Source organism: Typopeltis vanoorti, chromosome 13 (genome assembly GCF_054136105.1).
Source record: "Typopeltis vanoorti isolate ZY-2024b chromosome 13, IOZ_Tvanoo_1.0, whole genome shotgun sequence".
NCBI classification, from domain to species: domain Eukaryota; kingdom Metazoa; phylum Arthropoda; class Arachnida; order Uropygi; family Thelyphonidae; genus Typopeltis; species Typopeltis vanoorti.
The window spans coordinates 97023529-97048163 of NC_143561.1; the positions used below are offsets into that span (position 1 = coordinate 97023529).

The following is a 24635-nucleotide window of genomic DNA, read 5'->3' on the forward strand; positions in this document are numbered from 1 at the left end:
ATTTTAATACGCTTCCAATATTTTGGCAACGTCACGTTGCCATTTTCACAGGAACTTAGAAACAAGACACGTGCATGCAAGCACAATACACAGTAAATGAAAACGAAGCAGGAAGCTATTCTTTCTCCTAAAAATCCTGATGGTCTGCCTTCTGATGCAGTTAAAAGTACATCTTGCTTTTGCTGACACTTATATTAAACTTACAGGAAACCAGATAAATATCTAATTACACCTAACTGCAATTTCTAGACAAAGTAAAATAAAATAAAAATTAAACAATGATAGTCATTAAGAAGTCAGGGGTTGATGTAAGCCTTTAAAATTAATTCAATATGGAATTCAGACCATTCTTCAAATAGTATATATTTAGCAAGAAACTGAGATAGGAAGCATCATGCTTATAGTCAGAAAAGATTTCACAGTTATGTTTGTGTGGTTGCAAACCAAGAGTCCTCCCTAAGGAAAAAAGCATCTGTAAATCTAATGTGCTAGCTATATAGATCATAAAGGCAATACATAGAATCACATGAATCCAAATTCATGTGATTATCTTCAAACTTTCATCTGATAATCATTGCAGATCAGAAAAAATTTGAAATAAATGGAACTACAGTCAAAAAACTCAATCTCAATCCAAAATGTTAAGCTCCTGACCAATTTTCTGAAACTGGCAAAGGCGGGTTGCTGCCAAGGATTTTAGTGGTAATAGTATATCCAGAATCCTTGGTGGTAATCTCTTCATCAGTTCAGCCTATCTATAATAAGTTCACAAGTAATGTTGACAGTGCTTATCATTCATTTTTGTTACAATTATTCTTTCTTTATAAGTGTAACAAAAGCAAAAATGAAAATGAAATACTATGAAAAATGAGTTATTAATATTATCCTCCTTTTTCACCATTTTTATATCAATACTAATAAGTAAATAAACTGGTTAAAATTGGAGAAATAGCAGTCTTTAACACTCCAGCAGTGTTAAAGAAGACTGCTATTTCTCCAATTTTTGACAAGAGAAATTCGAGTGAGAAGTTGGACCTTCCTATAGAGTAAATTTTAGAATTCCATCTAAGACTGATTGAGCATCATATAACAAAAAGTCAATATTAAATTCAACTAAATATAAATTTTAATAATACTTATAAGTGTATTTTTACCAATGATATGAAGTGAGATGTCCTGAAGACCTTCAAAAAATGACTGAAAATTGCTGCCAGATATTTTTTGAATCTTTACAAGAAATGATGGTAGAATGTCCCTATTATTGTTTGCTATATCTACAAGTTCCAGAGGAAGCTGCTTCAGCCAGGTGTCTAATATTCCAGATCTAAGTATTTTAAACAATAGATATATATATTTTGAATTATAATAAAATATATTTTGCATAAAACTATACAAATCATGTTAAAACTTTAGATCATCTTTTGATAGAGTTTTTCTTTGAGAAAATGATTAAGAAGTGAAAATGACAGAATTTAACACTGTATTATGGTGATTCCACAAGTTTAATCATTTTACTATGTAATTTAATCATTTTTCTCATCTTTGTATCACAAAGATGAGAAAGGGTTCAAATCCTACATGTGGCAGTTTAAGCAAAGCTGGTCTTAGTGTTGATGAATTCATAGTTATGTGGATAAAACTATCTTTATGATGGCCCAATGGATCATTTTACTATGTAATTTAATCATTTTTCTCATCTTTGTATCACAAAGATGAGAAAGGGTTCAAATCCTACATGTGGCAGTTTAAGCAAAGCTGGTCTTAGTGTTGATGAATTCATAGTTATGTGGATAAAACTATCTTTATGATGGCCCAATGGGTGTTACCACATATCACTAAGATGAAAAAAGATACCAGTGTTCAGGATTTGAATTCTCTGTAGTGAAAATAATTTTCTAAGCAGTTTTCAAGCAAAGCTAAGGTAGCTGCATTTCTCCTCCTCCTCCTCCTGGTAAACTTTATCCTTTCAAAGGCATGTTTTTCTTCATTTTCTCCATAACCAAACTATTTAAGTGGTCAAGTAACAGGTTGTTAACTGCATTACACTCATAATCATTTATTTTTATTGTCTATTTTTTTCTTCTTACAATATACACACAAGTCCAGTCCAGTTCATTAAATTAGCAATCACTTACACGATCAATATTACTCAAGAGCACAATTAGTTTTGTTTCTGGAATAGCACTCATAGAATGCTTTTAGTAATCAATCTGAAGGTAACTGCCAAAACTGGATATTCAAAGTTTGTATATTAATTGATTTATATGGATTTGTGAAAATATGCAATTCCTATTTATGAATTTTTTTTGCTTAATGTGACTCAAATTTACAGAACATTTTGCATTATGTAACATATATTTTCAAAGAAATATATGTTATATGTTATAGATATATGAGTAACAACTTCTCACTGCAGGCAATGAGAAGTTGTTACTCATATATCTAAAAAGCATAAGGTACTGTGCATGTAAAATTAACACTGAAGAGTTCAGATGTTGCAGTTATCAACTTTTATTTATTTATTCATATGGAGTTTCCTCCCTTTTCCCCCCCATCCCTATTGGAGCAAGTTGAGCCCCCCTCATAGGGGGTTAAGTATTTATGGCTGTAGATCTGCGTGTTCACGGGGTCGGTTTGCCTGCTTGCAGGATGAAAAACCCCAGATAAACTGGGGGAAAAAACCCTGCTGTCCATGCCCAAGACCGACTAACTATGGTTGAGGAAGATCCTTAAGCTCCTCACGTCGGCAACGGGAATCAAACCCAGGACACTCCTTCCCCAGGCATATGGTTGCGAAGCACACATAGCTACTAGGCTAACTGTGCGGACTAGTTATCAACTTGAACCTCTAACTAGGAGAGTAACCAATCAGCAGCATCTATTATCTAAATGAGCAGATTTGTGTTATCCTTCTTGAAATGATTCTACTGGATAAATGCAGTTTCAGCAAAAATGTGACAATGTGCACACTTTTACTTACTACAAAAAACTTTCTTATTTCCATGCTCTCAAACTAGGAAATGATAATTATAATGGAAATACCCTTTTTAACAGAAGTGAATTCAAACAGAAATTTTAAAAATAAGCGCCATTTGAACAGTGTTAAATCAAAATATACAGTGTAAAAATGGAATTGCTTTTCAATGCGACAACAAATAGCATTGTCTCCAGCTAACACGCATTAATGGTTATACAGATCTGTTATTTGTTTTTTTAACGAGCTATTTAGATGTTCACAATACCAACAAATGAACTAATTTTTGTAATTTCTGGTAGTTTGTGCTTTAAACTTTGTTCTCTTTAACCCTGAAGATGTTAGTCTGATGACTAACAAACTTGTCGGGTGTTGTTTTTAAATACTTATTTAGTTTTAAAAACAGTTTTCTTTAATAAACATGTGGTTGCAAAACCGGAATAACTATATAGAATTGCTTTTGTTTTCTAAACCGTGTTATTTCAAAATCATGTAAAAAGAGAATTAGATGTATATATCTTAATTTTATTTAATGTTCATTTATCTTCATTTATTTTCTTAAGTTTCTTTTTTATCTATTTTAGATCAACCTGATGAAAGTTTATAAATTATAGTATATCTTAGTGATGTGAGTAGACAAAGAATTAATAATCTGGAACCTCCTGCTCTAGAGCCCAAACAAGCACCTACTTTGGACCTTCAGTAAAGAGGTAGGTAGCCTCAGAGGCACTGAAAATCTATACCACCTAAAGATTTTTACAATCATTCATGACAAAGTGGGGTTCAAATCCACAGTCTGTTAGTTGAAGATCAAAGATGATACCCATTCAACCAACCAAGCTAGGAATATCATTTTGCAGGACATGTTCCTGAGAAAAAGTAAAGACATGAAAACAACTTATCTATCGATTTAAAGCCAGGGATTTCTCATTTAGCAAAAAAAGGTATGTTTTTGAGAAGTAGCAAAAATTTAAAAAGTAAACATAGAAAATCACTTTTGCATAATTTAAGAACACCCTCAAAAAGAGTCAATTTCTTCTTCTTTAGATGATGCAAAACTATATAAATCTGCAATGTCTTATTTGTCTAATTTAGCATTTGACACAGTTTACACAAATGGGGACAAGTATTTTTTAGTATACTTTTTTTTTTTGTGTTCCATCATGTATATATTGATATATGCATGTAGTTTGCTGAAATGAATACACAGACTTGTAAAATACCTGAAGGCATCTGATTTTTTTTAATGGTATTGGTTAAGCAATGGGCCTGGAATGAGTGTGCCTTTTTTTAAGTTTTATTCATATAAACTGAATAAACAACAGTTACACATTTCTGTTGTTTGATTTTATGTTTTATTCTTTGAGCTTGATTTTCTCTATTAGCAGTTCATATGCCATATTACATTTTTATATTTTCTGAGAAATGATAATTTTTTTTTCAAGGACCAGCACTGGGCAGACCATGATTTGAGAAACACTGGTCTAATTGGAATTTATGGCATTTTTTTAAAAAGTTTATTATTTCATGATAACTAAATGAAAGGAGAAGAAAACACAATGAAAAAAAAAATTAATTTTGATAACTGCATGCGGTAAGGGAGAAGCAATACAAGAAATTTTTTTCCTGTTTTATTTTTTCTTATTTAATAATAATGAACAAATGACAAATCATAAGAAAAATAATCGACTATAATTGCAAATAAATAGCTTTTCATCCATTTTAGAAAAAAGCATTTTTCTAAATTTCATATATGGTCTTTAAACTTAATTTTAGTACAGAATGAATGAATCAAATTTTTGCATTTCATTTCATATTGATTACTGTTCATTCTATTTGGCAATAAAAAATTTGAATTTAGCTTTTCTAAACAGCATCACAAAATAATGACTGAAAAGAAAATTAAATTAAATTAAGAAAATTAAATGTGATTATTAGGGATGTGTCAAAAAACTTGCTTATACTTCTGAATATCAAGATTGATATTTTGGCTGTATTCTGGAAATGGATAAAGAAGAATAACAGTACAATGAAGAAAAACAACAGCCAAGTTTTAAGAAGTTTTAATTATAAATACAAATTTGAATACAGTACAAAATGCCAAATTTACTTTAAGAAAATTGCTACATTTTAAACAAAACTATACGTCAAAGTATTATCATGCCTTGGTCTTAATTTTCTATGCATTTTGAATTGCTTACCAGCAAGTGACCAAATTGACTCAATAAGTATTTTAGTAATTTGCTTTAGCAAAATATAATAATATATTCTTGTAAATATGTATATACTCTATATAATGACTTTCATATAAATAAAATGTTAAGTAATTAAATTTATATTATATTACTCAATCATGGAACTAATCTTCCTTAAGTTTCATATTATGAATTTTGAGTACCACTATGATAGCTCTACTCCAATCATCTGGAATTTGACCCACTCACCAGGCCTTCTGAATTATTCAGTGTAGCCACTGTGAAACTTTTATATCTCCATATATGATCATTTCTGGTCAAATTTCATCTGTCCCAGCTGCCTTTCCAAATTCTGGGTTTTTGATGCCTTTCTCTACTTCAAGGATTGATACGTATTCCTGACTACATCCCTGTCAGGAATGGAATTTTTTTTCTAATTTCTGACTGCATTCCTAACAGGAATTTTTTTTCTACTGATTTTTTTTTCCTAATGAGTGTTTTCTACCATGTGCTGTCACTGCTTATTTCATTTAGCAATCTTTTAAAGTAATTCCTCCAGACATCTAGAATATCTTTATCTTCAGTTTTCATGTCACCTTTATTATCTTGGATTTCTTTTACAGTACTCTTTTCTCCATTTCTGAGCTTTTTCAATAGCTTCCAGAATATTTTACCACCCTTCTGATATTTATTTTCTATGATCTTACCAGTCTTCCCACAATAACTATAAAACTAGTTACAGTGTTTTGCTTTCTTGCATTTTTTTCTGTATTCTCTCAGAGCAGAAGCTGACTTACTTGCCAGGGACTTTTGATATAGTTTCTTTTTTTACCTGAGCACCTCTTTAACTTCCCAAGCCCAGCATAGAGTTCTGATTTTTCTGTCACTGCCACATGCCTCTCTGAATGAAGTAATCAATGTTTTCTTCAGGGTTAGCCAGTGAATCTCCAAGGTTTGGTTCTTGTTTTCAATGTCTTTCATTCTTTCCTGAACAATGTTTGTGTATTTGATTCTACAGTTCATCCCTGAAAGCTGCTCAACTTTGATTTGTTTTAAAACTTTCTTACACACTCTTCTTTTCAATATTAAATTTAATTTTATCCTGCTCAACACTAATTGGTGATCACTTCCAATTTCAAATTTTGTGTAAACGCTTGTGTCCTGAACCAGTGGAAAAACATAATCAAAATGTCAATAAGACAAAGAATCAACATAGTCAATGAGACTTTTCTTATTTCTAATTAATTTTTATCATGTGTTTAACATCAGCTATCTTCTTATTCTGCAGCTTTTCCCACTTAAGTAGGGTCACTGTTTGTAGTGAGTCTCCTCCACAACCTCCTGTCTTGGGCTGTAGCCACATCCAAGTTCTTCATCCTCAAGTCCTCCTCCACCATCTCCCTCCATCTCTTCTTTGACCGTCTATGCTTCCTTCTCCCCTGCACATCCATCTGCATGACCTTTCTTCCCACATACTCTTTCTCCCTCCTCATCACATGACCAAACCATCTCAAACTTGCCTCCTGTATCTTTGCTCGTAAGTTCGTAACTTTCACTGTTCCCCTTACACAGTCATTTCTCAGACGATCCTTTCTGTTTAACATCAGCTATATTATGTACATATTAACAAATTACTAATAAGATCAAATTTTTTAAAAAAATTTGTCATTACTGTAAGGATTTTATGAAATTAGGTTTTTCTATTACTTTTCTGCATAGAAAGAGATGATTTATAAGTGTAAATAGAATTTGAAATAATTCACAATCTAACAAAAAGAATAAAGATGACTTACTTCAGTATATGGCAATATTTTGGCTGAATAACAATGTCCATAAAGAAATCAAACATAATATTCCTGTCTTTTCGTTCTGGTGTCCATATATTAAAAATTTTTAGCATGGAATTCAGCAAACACTGAACATTATCTAAAGAATAGAAAAATTACTTCATAAAAAGTGGAATGATGCAGCAATTTATTCATCTTGTTTGTGATTATTCTGAAAATGTTTGGTAACAATCACCAAAAATATCAAAACATAATTAATTACTTTAACTGAACGTAAGGCAACTACAAATGCTTTATGATCCAGTTGCCAATGTCATCTAATATTTGCAACAAAAATTTTATTATTTGTCTGTTTTTGACTATTCAACTTTTACCTGTTAATATGTTGGAAATAATTCTACCTAGCATAATCAGTCAAAATAGGCTTCACCAGCAAAAAAAAAAAAGGTAGCATAATGTTATTATGACAGCATTATAGAAACAAATGAGTGGTTTTGTATAGTGGTGTTATTTTGTTGTGTAGCACCTTATACTGGTGTTCTGCATTATATATAATGTTACTGCTTATGTGGGCAGAAAAAAAGTAATAGTTTCCAAGTTGTAGCATTAATACTTAACATCAAAAGCCAGAAAACTGGGAAAAATAAAACATGCCGACATCATTTTGCTGAGAAAGATGAGCAATCTTAAATGCAATGAAAAATCAACATATCAGAACACCATTGTTACTTGAAAAGCCAAACGGCTATTTTTTTTCTGGCGAGGTTGATAAGTTAAGGGGATAAAAATCCCTTATTGTTTTTCAGCCAGTAAGCGAAACTAAGATCGAAAACTACGATCTGTAATGTTTCATGCCGACGAACTGTCGGCGTATCCAAGCGTAAGTGACCACTTGGTAGTGCCACACCACGGCAACTCATTGCAAAGGTGGAGCAAGCTCCCTCACTGTTCTTGATATTTTCTCATAATGTAAAAACACACAGCTCTTAGGAGATGTAGTACTGTTTTACATTATGTGGGGAGGTCACTACCCAGACCGGTTTCAACCTTTTTTGAGGTCTCATCAGTGAGTAGCTAGACCTAGAATATCATCAGAGTTTAAGTGAAAAGAACTTACATACTTTTGCTATACGATTGCCAGAAAGGTGTGTCACTATATTGTATTATAACATAGTATAACTAAGATGAAAAGCCAAACGGCTATTTTTTTCTGGCGAGGTTGATAAGTTAAGGGGATAAAAATCCCTTATTGTTTTTCAGCCAGTAAGCGAAACTAAGATCGAAAACTACGATCTGTAATGTTTCATGCCGGACGAACTGTCAGCGTATCCAAGCGTAAGTGACCACTTGGTAGTGCCACACCACGGCAACTCGTTGCAAAGGTGGAGCAAGCTCCCTCACTGTTCTTGATATTTTCTCATAATGTAAAAAACACACAGCTCTTAGGAGATGTAGTACTGTTTTACATTATGAGGGGAGGTCACTACCCAGACCGGTTTCAACCTTTTTTGAGGTCTATTAGTGAGTAGCTAGACCGAGACCTCAAAAAAGGTTTCAACCTTTTTTGAGGCACTACCAAGTGGTCACTTACGCTTGGATACGCCGACAGTTCGTCGGCATGAAACATTACAGATCGTAGTTTCGCTTACTGGCTGAAAAACAATAAGGGATTTTTATCCCCTTAACTTACCATTGTTACTTGTTTCCTACCAAAGAAATTATACCAATACAAGCTTTTTCTATATATATATATATATTATAATACAAGCTTTTTCTATATATATAAATACATAAAATAGAAAAGGCGAGCGCAAAAAGAGTAATCATAATGGGAGACTTTAATTATCCAAATATTGATTGGGTAGCAGTAGAATCTCATGAGAAGAATGAAAATGCATTTAATGAGCTGTTGCAGGACAACTTCCTCACGCAGCATGCGACAGAAGGAACTCGATGTCAAAGAGTACTAGATTTGATTATAGTGTCAGAGGGAGGGCATTTCAGTTAAAGACGTAACTATTCTGCCTCCAGTTGGCGACAGTGATCATGCGGTACTCACTTGGGAAGTGACTAAGTTTATGAATGTTCCATTCAGAAAAGGTTACATGTTGAACTACAAAGCAGGAAATTATGACCAACTGAGGAGTATACTGAGTTCAGTGGAATGGGATCGATTGCTGGATGGAAAGGATATCGACAGTGTATGGGAAGCATTTAAACAATATTTAAATGATGCGATATCAGAATGTGTCCCGAGAGTTCGAAGATTAAATAGAGTAGGAGTCAAATGGATGTGTAATCTTATTAAGCAAGAGATTCATAAGAAAAGGACGGTGTGGAAGGAATACCGTTTACTTAAGGATGACGTCCGTTATGAATGTTATAAGCAGCAGGCTAGAATAGTCACAACTGTGGTACGGAAAGCAAAGTCTGATTATGAAAAGAAACTGGCTCTGCGTGTGAAAGACAACCCACAAGAATTCTATCGATATGCTGCAAGTAAAAGGAAGAATGAATATGAAAGAATAACTCTTCTAAATCCAGATAGAGTGAGAGTTACTGATGCAGAAGAGGTTGTTCAGTTAATGAGTGTCCATTTGGTTAAAAGCTATCAACCTGGTGAACGCAACATTGAGCTCATTGTTACCTCTTCACTAGATGAAGAAACGCAGGTGTGTGAGGCTGAGGTATTAGAGCTGTTGCACAAACTGAATAAGAATTTAGCAACAGGGACTGATGGAATATCAGCATGTGTGCTAAAAGAGTGTTCAGCTGAATTGATCATTCCTTTGACCAGGATGTTTAATATGAGTCTCAGAACAGGGAAGATTCCACAGGAATGGAAGGAATGTATGGTAATTCCATTGCATAAGGGTGGTGCAAAGACCGATGTATCAAACTATCGACCAATTAGTATCTCAGGAGTGGTGGTGAAGATTTGGAAAAATTAGGGCCCACACTCAGAAATGGGTTGACAGTGAATCTCTACTTTGCAATTAACAACATGGGTTTACTAAGGGAAGGTGATGTTTTAGCAACTTGCTCACATTCTATGACAATGTCACTATTGAACAAGATAAGGGGAATGGATACACCATGATACTTTTGGATTTTGCTAAAGCTTTTGACAGAATACAACATGACAGACTGCTGCATAAATTGGAGAAAATGGGTTTGGGTTATACAACATTAGCATGGATAAGAGGATGGCTGACTGACAGATATCAAAAAGCGGTATACAGGGGATCTGAGTCTGCAAGGTTTAAGGTAACAAGTGGTGGACCACAAGGATCAGTGCTTGGTCCACTGTTATTCAATCTGCACATTAATGATATTGGGAAGGATTTGACAAGCGACATACAGTTATTTGCTGATGATGCAAAGATAGGGTAATCATGAATGCTGCTGATATGCAGTCCTCGCAAAATGATTTGAATAAGTTGGAATTGTGGGCATGGGAAAATGGGTGTCAGTTCAATGTCAGTAAATGTAAAGTCATTCACTTCGGCATGATTACCTATCCAATGTCGTATTATATTGGTGGGATTAGGCTAGAAGAAACAGATGAGGCTAGAGATCTTGGAGTGTTAATAGATAGGAAGTTGAAGTTCTGGGGCCATGTGGCAAAGATTGCAAATACAACTCAAAAGATAATTTCAATGCTGAAATGAACATTCACATGTAAAGATAAGGATGTTATTTTGCCTCTTTACAAGGCCTTGATAAGAGCTCACTTGGACTATTGTGTGCAAGTCTGGTCTCCTGGTTTCTGATGTGATTCTGATATACTGAAGAGAGTACAAAGGCGAGTGTTAAAAATGATATCAGGATTGTGGAATACTGATTATGAAGACAGGTGGAGAATTTGTAGATTGCAGACACTAGCAATTAGGAGAAAGAGGGGTGATATGATTGAGACTTACAAACTACTGAAAGGGTCATACAGGATTTCAATTGATGGGATTTTTCAATTTATGGAGGGTGGGGAAAGGACGAGAGGGCATCCTTGGAAGCTGAGAATGAAGGGTGCCAAGAAGGGTCTAAGGACCAGATTTTTCTCTCAGAGGATGGTACGTGATTAGAATGGATTGCCATTGGATATTGCGAGTGCAAGCAGTGTGAATGAATTCAAGTATAAGTATGATAGCTGGTGTGTGCAGTATGTGGCCTCCCTCGATGAGTCTCTGACTGTCTGGAGGTCTCTCTTAATAATAATAATAATATATAGAAAAAGCTTGTATTAGTATAATTTTTTTGCAGTATTTCTGAGTATCATTATATATATATACAGGGTGTTCGGGATAAATTTGACATATTTATAATTAATTATATTTTTCCGTAAGTTACATGTATTAACACACACTTCTCTTCATTTAAAAGTTTGGACCCTTCTTCATTCATATACAAGATGTCAGAAAGGATGGATAGCTGGAACCCACCTGAATCATGGAAGAGAATAACTTGTATCATGATGATTCGTGCCCGCCATCAAAATAAGGATATTACGACTGCTGCCCAATGCTCCCTGAATACAGTAAAAACAATCAGGCATGAACTAGAGACTTGCAATGGTGACTACGAGGATGTAGCAAGAAGATCCCTAGCAGACGATCTGATTGCGTTCGTACAGCAGAATTCCTCGCAAATCTGCAGGAACAGGTGTTGAAGAACCCTGGCATTGGAATTCGGGCTTTGTTCGTGGAGTTGCTAACTGTAGTCAAGCCCTGGATAACAAGGGTAGCCAATGGTAGGCCGTATGTATGGCAGCAGGATTCGGCCCCTTGCCACACCTCTGGGAAAAGTCAAAAATGGTTGTCTGAAAATTTCTACGACTTCACCAGTCCAAATGTTTGGCCTCCAAACTCCCCAGACCTTAACCCCATGGATTATTTTGTATGGGGCGCAGTTGAAAAAGACACCAATCGCACTTCCAGTAATACAAAAGCCCAGTTAATGGATAAAATTAAAACAGTTTTTGCGGCCCTTCCCAGGGAGACTGTAGCATGAGCTTGTTCGAGGTTCCGAAGCAGAATTGAAGCTGTGATCGATGCTAATGGTGGTTATTTTGAGTAAATCTTGTTGATAGTATTGTAATTAACTCACTCTGCCTGTAATGTTTTTTTGTCAATTCATTAAATTTAATAGATACAAAGAAGATTTTCTTTTTCCTTACGAAACTGTCAAATTTATCCCGAACACCCTGTATATATATATATATAAATATTAAAGTCCCTGCTGTTATCATCAGAAAACTGATCAGTAGCTCTGACATTTTGCAGATGAACAGCAAAATGTCAGCTACTGGAATAAACTCCAACTAAACATCAGTATAATTCAAGATAGGCATTATTAGTGTGAGAAGTATCAATGGAAAAAATGTGGAACTGGTATAAGAATTACAGAAGTACCATGTTATTAATCATGTACTACTCCCCCAAACAAAAAATCTAGTCTATGCAACCTTACTACCCACACTCTTACACAACTTCCAGATGTGACCTCTAGTTCTCACCCTACTCATCATATATTGAAAAGTTTCTTTTGGTGTCAGTGTTATAAATTCCCTTTTATAACTTAAGTTTAAAATAACATAAGTTTCTATCATGTCCTCTCTCTTCCACCTGTCAGATAAACTCTGCAACCTACACACTCTCAACCTTTTCACAGACCTGTCATCAGTTTGGTCACTCATCTTTGAATCCAATCCTCCACTGCCTGATCCCCAAGAAATAAAGGTGTTCAAAATGCACAGTAGTCAAGATGCGGCCAAATCACAGCCTTATAAAGAGGGATAATAACCTCCCCATCTTTACTTGTCAATGTGTTCTTCAATAGCCAAGTAATCCTTTCAGCTATTTTACAATATGTCCTCCGAACTTCAAATTTCTGTCAACCACCATCTCCAAATTTCCAGCCTCATTAATTTCCTACAATCCAGTATCATCAATATGATACAAAGTATATAATCTTTTCATTCTAAAGTGCATTATCTTACATTTTGAAACAACTCCAAACTAACAACCACTGTCCTTTGCCCACACTGCCAATTTATGTAAATCACCTATATCAACTACTGTCCTCCCCAGTTTTTGCACTGCGAGCAAAACAACTGGATATCTTCCCCCTTAAATCATTCCCTATATCATTATTATACATTATTATTAAACAGTAGTGGTCTTAGTACAGAACCCTGAGGCACACCACTAGTCACCTTCGTTCACCTTGATTCCACTCCACACTACAGTAAAATTTTCCATGCAGCATTCTACGAATGCTCTGCAAAGTCCAGCAGTATTGTGATGTAAATATTTCCTTTATGCAATTCTGAGGTCACTATATTATAAAATGCAAATAAGTTACTAAGCCAGGTAAGGACCTACCTTTCACAAAGTCATGCTATTCACTGGAGTATCATATTCCTATCCACCCACAGCTGAAGTTTACCTGTAACTTTTTCAATTAATAAAAAGTTAACCTAGTAACTTTTTCAATACCTTAACCACTACTCCTGATATTAACTGGTCGGAAATTTTCTACTTCTATCTTGGAGTCATCTTTATGTAACAAGCTATCTTACCCTCTTAACACTTTCTTGGAATCTTGATAGAGCTGGGACTTAAACTGAACAACCTTTGTCAGAGGTACTGCTAGGCCTCTTGCACATTCTCGTGGACAATGGACTGACACGCCATTCAGTCCTACTGTTGTATTTACATTAATATTTTTCAATATGGTAAGCACCTACATCATGTAAGGGTATCAATTCCTACTGTGAGGACCATGTGAGTAAACTGCTTTGGTTTATTCTTTGATACATTATAGTGAGAAATTATATAAGGCATCATGGTTGTATCCATCTTATGTTCTGGTTTGTGGAAGAGACCTGTAACTAGGCCTGATTTTTTCTTCCTTTTATGGGCCATGTCACTAAGATGTTCTTTTTTTGTGTGTGTGCGTGCGTGCGTGCTTAATTCTGATCTGGAAATTTCTGCAAATGTGACTTAAGTCAGACTAGGAAAAATTCCTCAGTAGTCAAGCAAATGATTTTTATGGTCCTCCTAGATCAGCTCTGTTCTGGGATTACTTTGAATATTCAAACTAGAAATTCGAAGCAAAAATAGTAGAAAAAAAAATGACACACAGCAGTTACAAGCTGCCTCAGAAGAAAGAAAAGTAAAAGATGATCAAATAAAAATTAAACAAAAATCAGACCAATTTGGAAGCAATGTTGAAGAGAAATTATCCAAGAAATTTTAAGTGTGATGAATAATCAAAGTATTCTGTAACATCTCTTGAAAATATATTCAAGAAATTGATAATAATGATGATGAGAATAATTAAAATGAAACACACATTAAAATTTTAAAAACAGATTAAAATACATGTAATTTAGTTAAAAATTAAATTTGAGTTTTGTACTTCTCCAATGAGCCTCCATAGCTCACTTGATTTCAATGATACCCTTCGGATGGAAATACCTAGGTTTGAATCCTGTCTAGTTTGAATCCTATTCAACTGAAGATGAGTTATCTGGTCTCACACAGAGGTGGCTGTTTTTTTTCCCTTTTCTTTCTTCAGAAGCTCAGGTTTTTATTTACTGCAAAATGCAAAACAGGCAAGCTGGCTATTATGTGATCAGGTTTCCAAGAAGTTAAATTACTTGATTATGACAGGCCAATGAGCTTAACATGTAAGGGAAAATGGGACATCAGACCTCACTCATGGGGAAAGAATGAGAGGTTTTAGTCTTTTGGCCATTTTCATGAAACTATGTGTCCACTTTTACTTTATCTAAGAAGTTATTCATTTTCCTAATTATGCTATTGATGATAAAAACAAGTGTTTCACTTGTTTTACACCCATTTTTTTTGTTATAATCTTGCATTTTTGTTTTTTAAAAGATTAAATCTTTCTTGTAAAAGAAGAGTTAAATTTTTCAAAAATTTGAGAATACAAAACGAAATAGGGAACTTTAAGATATGGTATAATTTATTACTGATTCACCATCTGTTCAAAAATATCAGTTCATAGATAGTTTAATTGTAAAGTCAATTGATAATGTATTCAGTTTAAATTAAAATAAGTTAAAAAATGTAATATTAACTTCTCTAATTAACTTTGATTACGATAAACAAAACTCCTCACCAAAGCAGTCTTTATCCTGTGCAAGTCTATGGAGCACTTTAACCAGTAGTGATACTTCAGCAACACCTGAAATCTGATCCTTTTTAATAGCTTGATTTAAGAACTCTATTATCTTCTTATACTGATGCCTTGATTTTATATTTTTCATTGATACCATTAGAGTGAAAACATCACAGATTGTAAGGTTAAGCACAAAACAGGATTTCTGTATGAATAAACACAATTCCAACATTAAACTAGTAACTATTAAAATATCACAGATTGTAAGGTTAAGCACAAAACAGGATTTCTGTATGAATAAACACAATTCGAACATTAAACTAGTAACTATTAACATGCAAATGATATGCTATCACTGTCATTTCATATGTAGAATTGTTTGGAAATTTCTCAAAAACAAACTTTAATTCTGATTTTTTTTTAAAAATTTAGCAATCATATCTAATTTGTTTCTTTAAACACTACCCAAGTTATTTTATGTATTCAATAAACAAGAGAGGCAATGCAAATCACTAGGATTAAAATCCATAGCCTGTTAGTTGCAGAGAGAGAGACTATCCACTCACGCCAGCTGAAAGTTAAAATAGTAATTATCATTATAAATCCCTAATATTATGACAGGTGTGAAATTTTTAATTGCTTCCTTCATTTTGGCATAATAATGAAAAGAGGGATTTAGTTTTATCACTGTGCTTACATTATACATAAATAAACATGCTAATTAATGAAGCAAGATGTTTAATAAAATTTTTTACCAGCTTAGATATTGGTTTGTTAAAGCAATTCATGCTGCATATATTAAAAACTTTTATCCAAAAGATATCAATATGCATACAGTGTATAGTGAAAGACGTAGAATTCTTAATACACTGCACTGAGTTCAATTTGTATAATTTAAGATACTTAATTCTGCATACAAATTATAGAACTAAAGCAATTACACAGATCTTATGCAAGAATTCTGTGCTATGCAATGCAGTGGAATGTAATATAACAATATTCAATATATGTAATGACATGTAAACTCTGGCCAGTTTTGTATTATGGCTCTCAGATTTGGTTAACCAGATTTCTAATAGACTATAAAAAACTGAAGGTATATGTACAGAAATGATTTATTAACTGTATTTGAGAGATTATATCACAGAAGTAAGAGACTTGAATAATTGCAGTTTGCTGAATGTAACTAACAGGGTAAGGGTTGACTTAATATCATGGATATCCCATCTCTAGTGTAACTGGCCGAGTCAGAACCAACTAACAGAAATCATATATAATAATCTACCATTTATCTGACCATATTAGGATGGCAATGTGCATTCTGATAACTGAAGTAAAATCTGGTACAGATGGTGCTGCACCAGAAATAAGTTACATTCAAGCATTGTTTAATTGAAGGATCATTGTTCTGAAGGACAGATTACTGTATATGGAACTTTTTTTTTAATGGTTATGGTGGAAAATATATAGAATGACCTTCTTCAAAGGTTTAGTGGAAGCAGAGCTCTAAGAATGAAACATAAATGTGATGGATAGGGAGCAAATTATAAATAAAACAATTGAAATATATGAAAATAAAAAATGTCTGCATTAACTGATACAGACTGGTTAATTTATGTAATTAGAATTAATGTTTTAATCATACTGGTACTGAGAAGGATTATTCTAGTAATCCTTCACATGACATCCTATTTAATATTGCAAATTTAAGAAGCTGAATCAAATGTTTCAGTTGTTGTCGCAGTGGTAATAGCCAGTACATGGCCAAATGTTGATATTTGGTTTTTTTTTTTTTTTTTTTTTTTTTTTTTCGCTAGTTGATCTAGTTTCCCCCTCTAAATCATGAATTTAGCCTAGAACATTTTACAGTTACAGTTTATGCCATTGCCAATCTTAATTTTAATCTCTTGGGGAAAGGATGAAATAATAATAATACCAGTGCTTCAAATATGCAACTTAAAATCTCTAGTCACAAAAAACATTTACTCACTTATTTATATTTACTAATTTATATAAATATTTTTATAGTCGTTTTAAAAACAAAAGTGATAGTCTTTGTGACAAATGATAAGTAATAGTCTTTATTTTTTTAATACACTTCACATAATTATATTGAAATATCCTCTCCTAAATCATATGAGTTTAAAATATATGCCACCAACACTCTTCATTTACATAAGGGATTCTTATGTTCTCCAGTGTGTCTTTTCTTGGTGGCAAAATACCACTTATCCACTAGTTTATCTGGAATAAATCTGGTATTAAGTGGCCATTAATGTGTACCATCAATAAATCATTCAATGAAGGGATTCATTGTTTACTTCAACTTCACTTTTATTCGATTCATTTGACTAAAACCACACTCACATGATGAAGTACCTGCTGATAAAATAAAACACAACAATTTCAAGCAGTTTTGAGAGAAATGTAAACCCATCCTTATTACTTATTGTTCTTCCAAAATATCTTGTATGTTTAAATGATTTCACATGACTTTGAACTCATACCATTCTTTCAAATTTATTGGGACTGTTACTTCATTATTATATTAAATATTATCAAAATATTTGTTGAAATGTTTACTCGAAATCTTAGTTTCTTCCTTCCCAAAATCTTGCAGGACCTTTGAGGCTATGTAAAAGTATCGAACACTGAGAGAGCTTCAACAATCTGATTCATTTTCACCAAATCTTTTCATCAAACACATTATTCCTCCATCTATTAGTTCAGAGCTATTCATTCCAAAAGCTCTCTGAATGCATTAGTTAAACTGAATATTGCTATATAGATCTGGACTATTCACATTACCTAAAAATTTCCTCTCAAGATGTTCCATGAAACTTCTCGTTACCAAAGCTAAGCTTGATAAACATTATGCTGAGTCTGTACTTTTGATTAGAATGGTTTATAAGTGGTTTAGTAACTTTCTAAGTGGCCATATGAGCACAAGTGACGCTGAACGTTCTGGACGCCCTGTTGAGGTCACTACTCCAGAAATTATTGAAAAAATCCATGATATGGTGATGGATTATAGAAGAGTGAAGGTGCGTGAAATTGCTAAGGCTGTGGGCCTCAAATGACCACGTACATAATATTTTACGTGAACATTTACATATGAAAAAACTATCTGCAAGATGGGTACCATGTTTGTTCACACGGGATCAAAAGTAAAAAAAACTTCTTTTTTTTTTAACGTAAAAAAAATGCAAAATTTTTCGATTTATGCTATGAAGTCCTTTCGCATCCCCACCCCCCATACTCTCCAGATTTGGCTCCCTCGGACTACAATCTGTTTCCAAACATGAAAAAATGGCTGGCAGGAAAGAGATTTTCATCAAACGATGAGATGATTGCCAAAACAACTGACTATTTTGAAGAGTTGGACAAATCATACTATATGGACGGGATCAAAAAACTCGAGCATTGTTGGACTAAGTGTATAGACCTCAAAGGAGACTATGTTGAAAAATAAAAAATGTTTGTCCCAAAAAAATTATGTTTTCTTTATTTTTGCACGACCTTATCGAACAACCCTCACACTACAAGCCTTTTAACATTTAAGTGCTTAAAAGTCAAAACTAGATAACTGGGAGGAGACCTACCTTCATGTAGCCTTTAAAGGAATACAGAGAACTGACCAGTGCTTCTGACCTAATGTTCAATCCCCACCTCCTCATTGTGCACTCTCATTAGGTATCTACCTGGATACTGAACAAACAAGGATGGGCTGGCAATTTGAGATTGAGTAAGAAATGATTGTCAGACATACAAAAATATTTTGGGAAAATTTAGAGAAAAGAGCAAAGCTAATAATAATGCCAAATAAATGTTGGATTTCTGCTCAGGACATGGACTGGTTACACAGGCCTGGAATGGAAAAGTTGTCTGAGAAGTAATAATTGATTCTTATAGATTTTTAGGTGCTGAGTTCAGAAAAAATAGTAAAAAAATTCCATCACCCACCAATTTTACTCAATTTCTAATTTTATCGTTTTTATTAGTAGTATTTGGATTTAAATTCAGCGCATTGATATTTATTTTCATTCAACTTTATTTACAGCTAATTAGTTGTATAAGTGCTTTTTTGAAATGCCTTTTTATGGTAAATAAAGAAATTTCCATGATGAAACTTCTCATTCTTAAGATAGGAGAGGGAGGGAGAGAGGAATGTAGATAAAAGTACAGGTGGCTACTTTGAATCTGATTCGCAGAGACGGATGACTTTCCTGTTGTCACAGACACATTTTCTTGTGTGATTCTTTAGTTGAACTTTGTTGACTACTAAGGCTATCATATTTCTAAGTTAGTATGAAGATTTAATTTAATGTGTTTGTGATTTTTTTTAATGTTTTTACACAGTGTCGTGTAATAGTGTTGATGCCATTTAAAATTTGTGTTTTAAGTGGTGTTTGTAATGGCTTCAAGAGGTTGCAAAAATTCACCTAACATTTTCTGTTACATATGAGGGGAGTTAGTGGTAAAAAAACAACGAAGAAACATTACAGATTTTATTATTATTATGTGACACCTCCAGGGAGTCCAAGGACTCATAGAGGAAAAGAGTGTACCAACAGCATCGAACGATTGAATCCCTACCAACTACTAACCACGCTCAAACTTGCTTAACTTTTTGCGAGTCATTAGTAGCAGAGGCTCTACCAATCGACCAACCTTTGCTGGGAGTTTACATATGTGGGGTGTTAGTGGTAAAAAAAAACAACAATGAAGAAACATTACAGATTTCATGAAAAAAGTGTAGTATGCGTATTTTGGGATGAAACTTGGTGACTTAGATAAGCTGTGGGTGCCACATATAGTATGTTCCATTTGTGTAGAAGAACTTAGAAGGTGGTCAAAGGGAGAACAAAAATCTTTCAGTTTCGGAATTCCCATGGTATGATGGGAACCGTGCAACCATACCGATGACTGTTACTTCTGTTCTTTGAATGTTCAAACATTTTAATGTGAAAAATAAAAAAAGCACATTTCCTATTCTAATTTACCATCTGCAATACGCCAAGTGGAACATGGTCCTGAAATACCCATGCCAACACCTCCACAAATTTTAGAAGAACCAGTCAGCAGCGATTTAAACGAAGAAGTTGAAGATTTCAATGATGATGAATACAAAGATACTGGTCCACCTGAACTTTTTTCACAGACCGATTTAAAAGACTTGGTCTGAGATTTGGGTCTTCCTAAGGAATCTGCAGGACTGCTGGGATCGAGACTAAACAAAAAGCATTTGTTAGCCTTTGGCACTTCTTTCTCATGGTTTAGATATAGAGAAAGAGATTTTCTTCCTTACTTTTCAGAGGAAGGTGATTTAGTTTACTGAAGCGATATTCCTGGATTGATAAGCAAATTCACCGTAAAATATGAAGTCATCTATTGGAGGTTGTTTATCGATTCCTCAAAAAGAAGCCTCAAGGTTGTGCTTCTCCATAATTACAATAAGTATGCTTCAGTACCAGTAGCACATTCCATGCATTTGAAAGAACGATACAAAAATTTAGCCTTCATTCTCAGCAAACTTAAGTACAATGATCATGGATGGACAGTTTGCGGTGATCTAAAAGTCATATCTATGGTTTGGGGACAACAAAGAGGATACACCAAATACCCATGCTTTTTGTGCAAGTGGGACAGCCAAGATCAAGAGCAACATTGGATCAAGAAGGAATGGCCAGAAGGAGTCACATTAGAACCTGGAAGTAAAAATGTGTTACATGAACTTTGGTTGCTTGGGAAAAAATCCTTTTACCCCCGCTTCACAAAAAGCTGGGATTGATGAAGCAATTTGTCAAGGCTTTGTCGAAAGAAGGAGAGTGTTTTAAATACATCTGTGCAAAATTTCCAAGATTATCTACAGCAAAATTGAAAGAAGGTATTTTTATCGGTCCAGACATCAGGAAATTTATGAAAGATAAACTATTTGAAGAAAAAATGGAATTGTTGAAAAAGAAGTGTGGAAAGTTTTGAAAGAGGTGGTGACCAAAGTTTTAGGAAATCACAAGGACCCCAACTATAAAATGACTGTGGAAGACATGCTACAGAAATTCAAGGATTTGAATGCTCCATAAGCTTAAAAGTGCACTTTCTCAACTCTCATTTAGACTACTTTCCTGAGACTCTGGGAACTGTCAGCAAAGGGCAAGGAGAGTGATTCTACCAAGACATCAAGGTGATGGAAAGAAGGTACCAGGGTAGGTGGAATGTCAACATGATGGCAGATTATTGTTGGATGTTGTACAGAGATGACCTGGGAAAAGAATTTCACACAAAAAATTCAAAAAGAAACTTTGAAGGAAAAAGAAAAAGGCACCACAATGAAATATAAAATATGTACTAAAGATTAATCTCTAATTAAAAAAAAAATTTTCCGATACTTTCATTCCAAAAATGTTTACAGAAAATTTTAAACTGTTATATTACTTAACATAATGCGTTTTAAAGCTATTTTACTGTAATATTGAGATCCATTTTGTGAAAAATCCTTAGCATGAACATTATCTTCACTCTTATTCATTTTCTATATGATCACATTATGAAGGAGAGTGGTATTAAATCTAATATCAAAATTGGTAATATTAATCTCAGCTCTTTACTTTATGCAGAGCAGAGATTAACATCACACAGATAAATCCAGTACAGGTCTGCAAGATTCTCTGACTAAATTGAATAAACTTGGTATGAAAATCAACAATAAACAGACCTTAACTATGAAAATAAGTGTGAACAGAAAATATCGACTGTATCCCGAATGGCGAAACCCATAAAACAAGTAGCACATTTCAGCTATTTAGGCACAATTTTTAGTGAAGATGTAAATTAAATAGAAAATAGAATTAGTAAAGCTGGTATGGTAGGAAGTCAGCTGAATAAATTTATATGCAGTAAGAAAAATTAGTCAAAACACTTAACTAATTCTATACAAGTCAGTGTTCAAACCAATTTCAACTTTCAGATCTGTCAGCTGTATTAGAAATAAAACACTTGATCAAAGACTAGACACCACAGATGGCATCAATGGCAGTTTGGTATTAAAAAATGTGGATATTAGAAAGCACTTGGCATCGTTAGTATTCAGGAATGTGTTAGCAAAGCTAATCTAAGTTGGTAAGGTCACTTGAACAGAATGGAAAAGGAAAGATTAGTAAATTAAGTGTTCTTTGTCAGATTGGCAGAGAAAAAGACAAAGAGGAAGACCAAGATGTGGTCACATCACAAAGTGCCTTAGAAGACAAATATAAGAGCTGGTAATGTTGGAGTCATTGACAGATAACAGATCAATTTTTAGGAAAATTGTTGTTTGAAAGTTAGTAATGGTGTAACTCATTCATGTCATACTGTAAAAATTCGACGTAGCTTCAAAATGACAATTTTGAAAATTGCATTTTCATCAATTTTTACAGAGGTCAAGCCCTGTAAGGATGTTCTAAAAATAACCTGTATGTCTATGTATATTTAAAACACTTCGTTAATTTAAATAATAATCCCTATGGGAATTGTCTGTACTTACTGCCCTAAAAAGGAAAATTCTAGATTGTATTACACAAAGGCCATACCTTGCCACCAGAAAACTTTGTATATCAGCTCCTTATAAGGATATGTGAAAGTTGTTTGTGAATTCCACCAGTAAACACTCAAGGTTAGTGTCAGACAGACCGACAAACTTCAGACACACTTCCGCTGCCTGAAACAAATACGATTAAAGGAGTGTAGAAGAAGATCAAAGAAAGAGTCAGTGTCAAGGAAAGAACAAGGGATCGCGCCAAAATTTCGGGGTCCCATGTCTTCATGCAGGCATCCGAAAGAAGGGGAATAAAAGATGTTAGCCGGAAATTCAAGTATTGGTTATCCATAGGTCATCCGTCGGATGTAAGCCATTGAGGACGCGACTTCAGGAGAAGTCATGCCAGTGGTCTGAAAGAAAGATGACCGGAGCCGATCCACCAGGTAAAGCATTGATCTGATGACAAACCTTCGCCGGGAGCTATCGTCCGAACAGAGAAATTTTCAAGTGGGAAAGAATTGCTCGATTAGTTTAAAGCACGCAAGTACTTCTCAAGCCGAAAATCTTTGCCCGAGTGCCGGGAGGACAGCGTCCCAACAGAAGACGTCAGTAAATCTATCAGTGCCATAAAAAGGGAGAGAAAAACTGATGTGGGAGGAAAAGGTCAGGACTCCAATCCGAAGGGAATGGAAATATGCAGTGGGTAGCAGCCCTAAAGCGAGTTCAATTTTTTTTCTTCAATTTTGTGAATTATGGGAGAACTTTATTAGAGGACTGTTAAGATTAAACTGCTGAATTTGAGCAAAGTTAATGGTTGGATGTAAAATGTTTAATAAGTAATAGAAGATTATGTGTGTAACAGTCAGAGAGTAACAGTTTGTTAATGGTGCACTTTGTCTAGGGTATTATCTTAGTATCAGAGGTATCGAATTTTTATGTGTAATGATATTCTTGTGTGTATAACAGATAAGGAGCAACAGTTTGTTAATAGTATAATTGCTTAGAATAGAAACTTGATATTGGATAGGAGTGGATATTTATGTGACATGATTATCATAAATTGAAAGGGAATCTTAACATAATTGTGATATTTAGAGTTAAAATAAGCATTTTTTTTCTTTGATGAAATAATAGTGTAAATTGTTTTATGGTAAATAAATGCATTGTTAAAATGTTAATAGAGTGCCGCCTGATATTTAATTTTTCGATGCACTGTTCCGAAAAATATTAGAGCCTATTAGTGGGAACCCAGGAGAAATAATAAATTTAGTTTAATCCTTTATCCAAGTGTGAGCAAACAAAGTATGCACCTGAAAATATCTTCAGGACTGAGGTAAGGTAGTACAACACCAGTAAATGCATTGTTAAAATGTTAATAGAGTGCCGCCTGATATTTAATTTTTCGATGCACTGTTCCGAAAAATATTAGAGCCTATTAGTGGGAACCCAGGAGAAATAATAAATTTAGTTTAATCCTTTATCCAAGTGTGAGCAAACAAAGTATGCACCTGAAAATATCTTCAGGACTGAGGTAAGGTAGTACAACACCAGGTAACTTTTAGCAAAGATGGCCAAGCTACCATCACTCCTATCTCAGTATCTCCCATAATGCAAAACACATCTCCTTGCGGATATGTATAATGTTATGCATTAAGTTTTATTTAGTAAATTTAATTAAGTAAATTTAATTTACTGATTAATAATAAAATAATAACTTGACGTTTCGACTCCTGTATTGAGGTCATCATCAGAAGGATACATGTGTATAAGAACCAAGCTACATGCTGTTGCACTCTATACAGGTAAATTACATCTATGTTGTTAACTAATCTTTTTTCTTAGCCTGCCCTCTAGTGATAAAAAAAATAAATAAATAAAAAATAAAAAATTACCAATAAAAACTACAATAAACTCTGCTATAAAGTCCTCACGTACTAGGATTCTTCTGGAATTATACAGTTTATATTGTTATACTAAGATTATCTTCTGGATTTATACAGTACAGGTTACTATTGAAT

At 33.9% G+C, this 24635-nt stretch overlaps 1 protein-coding gene across 3 annotated transcripts in view; it reads right to left on the reverse strand.

Moving 5' to 3' along the window:
• The window catches only part of LOC150100402 (testis-expressed protein 10 homolog), a 172111-nt gene that overhangs the window by 78542 nt on the left and 68934 nt on the right, over nt 1–24635 (reverse strand). For all 3 annotated transcript variants that reach the window (XM_090402792.1, XM_090402790.1, XM_090402791.1), the window contains exons 6-8: nt 15102–15306; nt 6963–7095; nt 1155–1324 (exon numbers count right to left, since the gene is read on the reverse strand). In XM_090402792.1, the coding sequence (XP_090258918.1) occupies nt 1155–1324; nt 6963–7095; nt 15102–15306 (508 nt within the window). The remainder of the gene's footprint in view (nt 1–1154; nt 1325–6962; nt 7096–15101; nt 15307–24635) is intronic.